Source organism: Trachymyrmex septentrionalis, unplaced genomic scaffold (genome assembly GCF_001594115.1).
Source record: "Trachymyrmex septentrionalis isolate Tsep2-gDNA-1 unplaced genomic scaffold, Tsep1.0 scaffold69, whole genome shotgun sequence".
Classification (NCBI taxonomy): domain Eukaryota; kingdom Metazoa; phylum Arthropoda; class Insecta; order Hymenoptera; family Formicidae; genus Trachymyrmex; species Trachymyrmex septentrionalis.
In genome coordinates, this window is record NW_017305873.1 from 2,364,049 (window position 1) to 2,365,861 (window position 1,813).

At 36.3% G+C, this 1,813-nt stretch overlaps 1 protein-coding gene across 2 annotated transcripts in view; it reads left to right on the forward strand.

Annotated features, from left to right (window-relative positions):
- The first annotated feature begins 212 nt into the window (after positions 1-212).
- LOC108753340 overlaps positions 213-1,813 on the forward strand; it is a 2,133-nt gene continuing 532 nt past the window's right edge. Inside the window, exons 1-4 of one of the 2 annotated variants that reach the window (XM_018494835.1) lie at positions 213-331; positions 424-622; positions 727-816; positions 1,518-1,744. In XM_018494835.1, coding sequence (XP_018350337.1) covers positions 213-331; positions 424-622; positions 727-816; positions 1,518-1,685 — 576 coding nt within the window. In that variant the 3' untranslated portion in view covers positions 1,686-1,744. Of the gene's footprint in view, positions 332-423; positions 623-726; positions 817-1,517; positions 1,745-1,813 lie in introns of those variants that run through there. The other variant, XM_018494834.1, reaches the window with a different exon arrangement.

Below are 1,813 nucleotides of genomic sequence, written 5' to 3' on the forward strand. Positions count from 1 at the left end.
GTTTTTCTTTTAAGCCAAATCGTTCAATAGATCTTTCAGTATAAAATGATTTTCAAAACGAATGTAACGGAACAAATTAAATCATACTTTTAAGAGGAATGAGTCATATAGTACAAATACGTCCCTGGGGCGTTTTATCAGATTCGCACATCGGTATAAAAGTACCGACCCGGCGCTATTCGAGAGAAATTGCTAAACAGTCGCGTGCAACGATGACGAGAATGGCATTAGTCGTGATGTTAATACTCTTTTCAATCTCCAGTGTAAACTTCGTCGACTCCCTGCAGGAGAGCCTAGGAAAATTTCTGGGGACCTTTGGCGCGAAACAACAGTATAGAATTATTCATATTGCTATTCTTAAAAGAAAAGAAAGAATATTCGATCACCTATCTCATTGTATAACGACATGATTTTCCTTTTCAGAGTGCGAATACCCGAATTGCTGAATCAGTTGTGCAATCAGTCGCAGGGTTCCAACCTAACGATACGTGACGCTTGTTACGGTTGCTTCTATCGCGCCAGCATCTTACCGCAGGGTTACTCCATGTTAGTAGCCATGTCCGCGTGTGCCAACACTTATCTCAACAACACCAGCTACGGTCATTGTCAGGCCTACTTGCAAGTACGTGCATAAAACGACCGTTCATTCATCTCATTCTCTAATATATACGTTATCGTAATTCTCCTACAAATTTGACAATTCGTTACGTCCCGATTTTTCTCTAGAATGTGACCAGTATGCCCGATGCACGAAGCCCTGCGATAATATACTGCTCATTCTTAGAATGCATTCGTCAAGTCAATAAGAACAGTTTGGTAAGATTGAACTCTGAACTAATAGCTATTAGTCGTGTTACTCGATACGCTATTCTACGATTGCCTCTCCCTGTGCTTCACCACAACGCCTCCTTATGGAATGCTATCGTTTTGTTTTCTGCTCATATTACGCACGTTATACGCACACCCACGGATATCTTTATTTCTTTGATACTAATATGTACATACGACCTAATACTTAGAAAAGAGCTATAAAATATCTCTACTACACTGTTAGATATCAAAGGCAACCCAATTCCTTGAGTTAAATAACATTTCGTTATTTTTAACTTCATACATGTCACAGTAAACCAGTCCATCTCTATTTGAATTGCTACAAAATAAACAACGTTCATATTAACGTATGCGTTTAATAAATAATAAGTTTGCATCAAATTTAATATACATTTTCATAAGTTAAATTGTTTAACTCTATTGTTTTAGTCAAATTGGCATAATATATTAGATAGGAGCAATGACGACTTATAGACACAATAAAAATAACTCAAATTGGGTATAACTTGACTTTATGAATTTAACAGTGTAATATATTATTTCTCAATAATTTTAAATTCTTGCTTATTAACCAATTTTTCATTTATCTACATTTTTAATACTCAATAATATTAAAAATTATGATATACATATTGTAAATACTATAAATAAATAATAAGAAAACAATTATTGTAAATATTATCTAGGCTATAGTCGCAAGAGGTGTGCCACTGTTGCGAGGAACAGCATGGCAAATAAAGCAGCGGAATTTTTTTAAGTTCTTGAAATCTCTACGGAGGGGCGTCTGCATAATAAGAGAAACTATAACTACTACGACCAATCCGGTTAGTCCATCCATTGATCCGCGCCAGTAATCTTCACATTTTCGAGATGACACAACATTCTTCCTCGTTGGAAATGCACCGACGATATCTCCGCGACAATCGCACGGACCTCAAGATGTCTCGCGCACGATTCTCCGTGAATTCTGTAAATTATATGT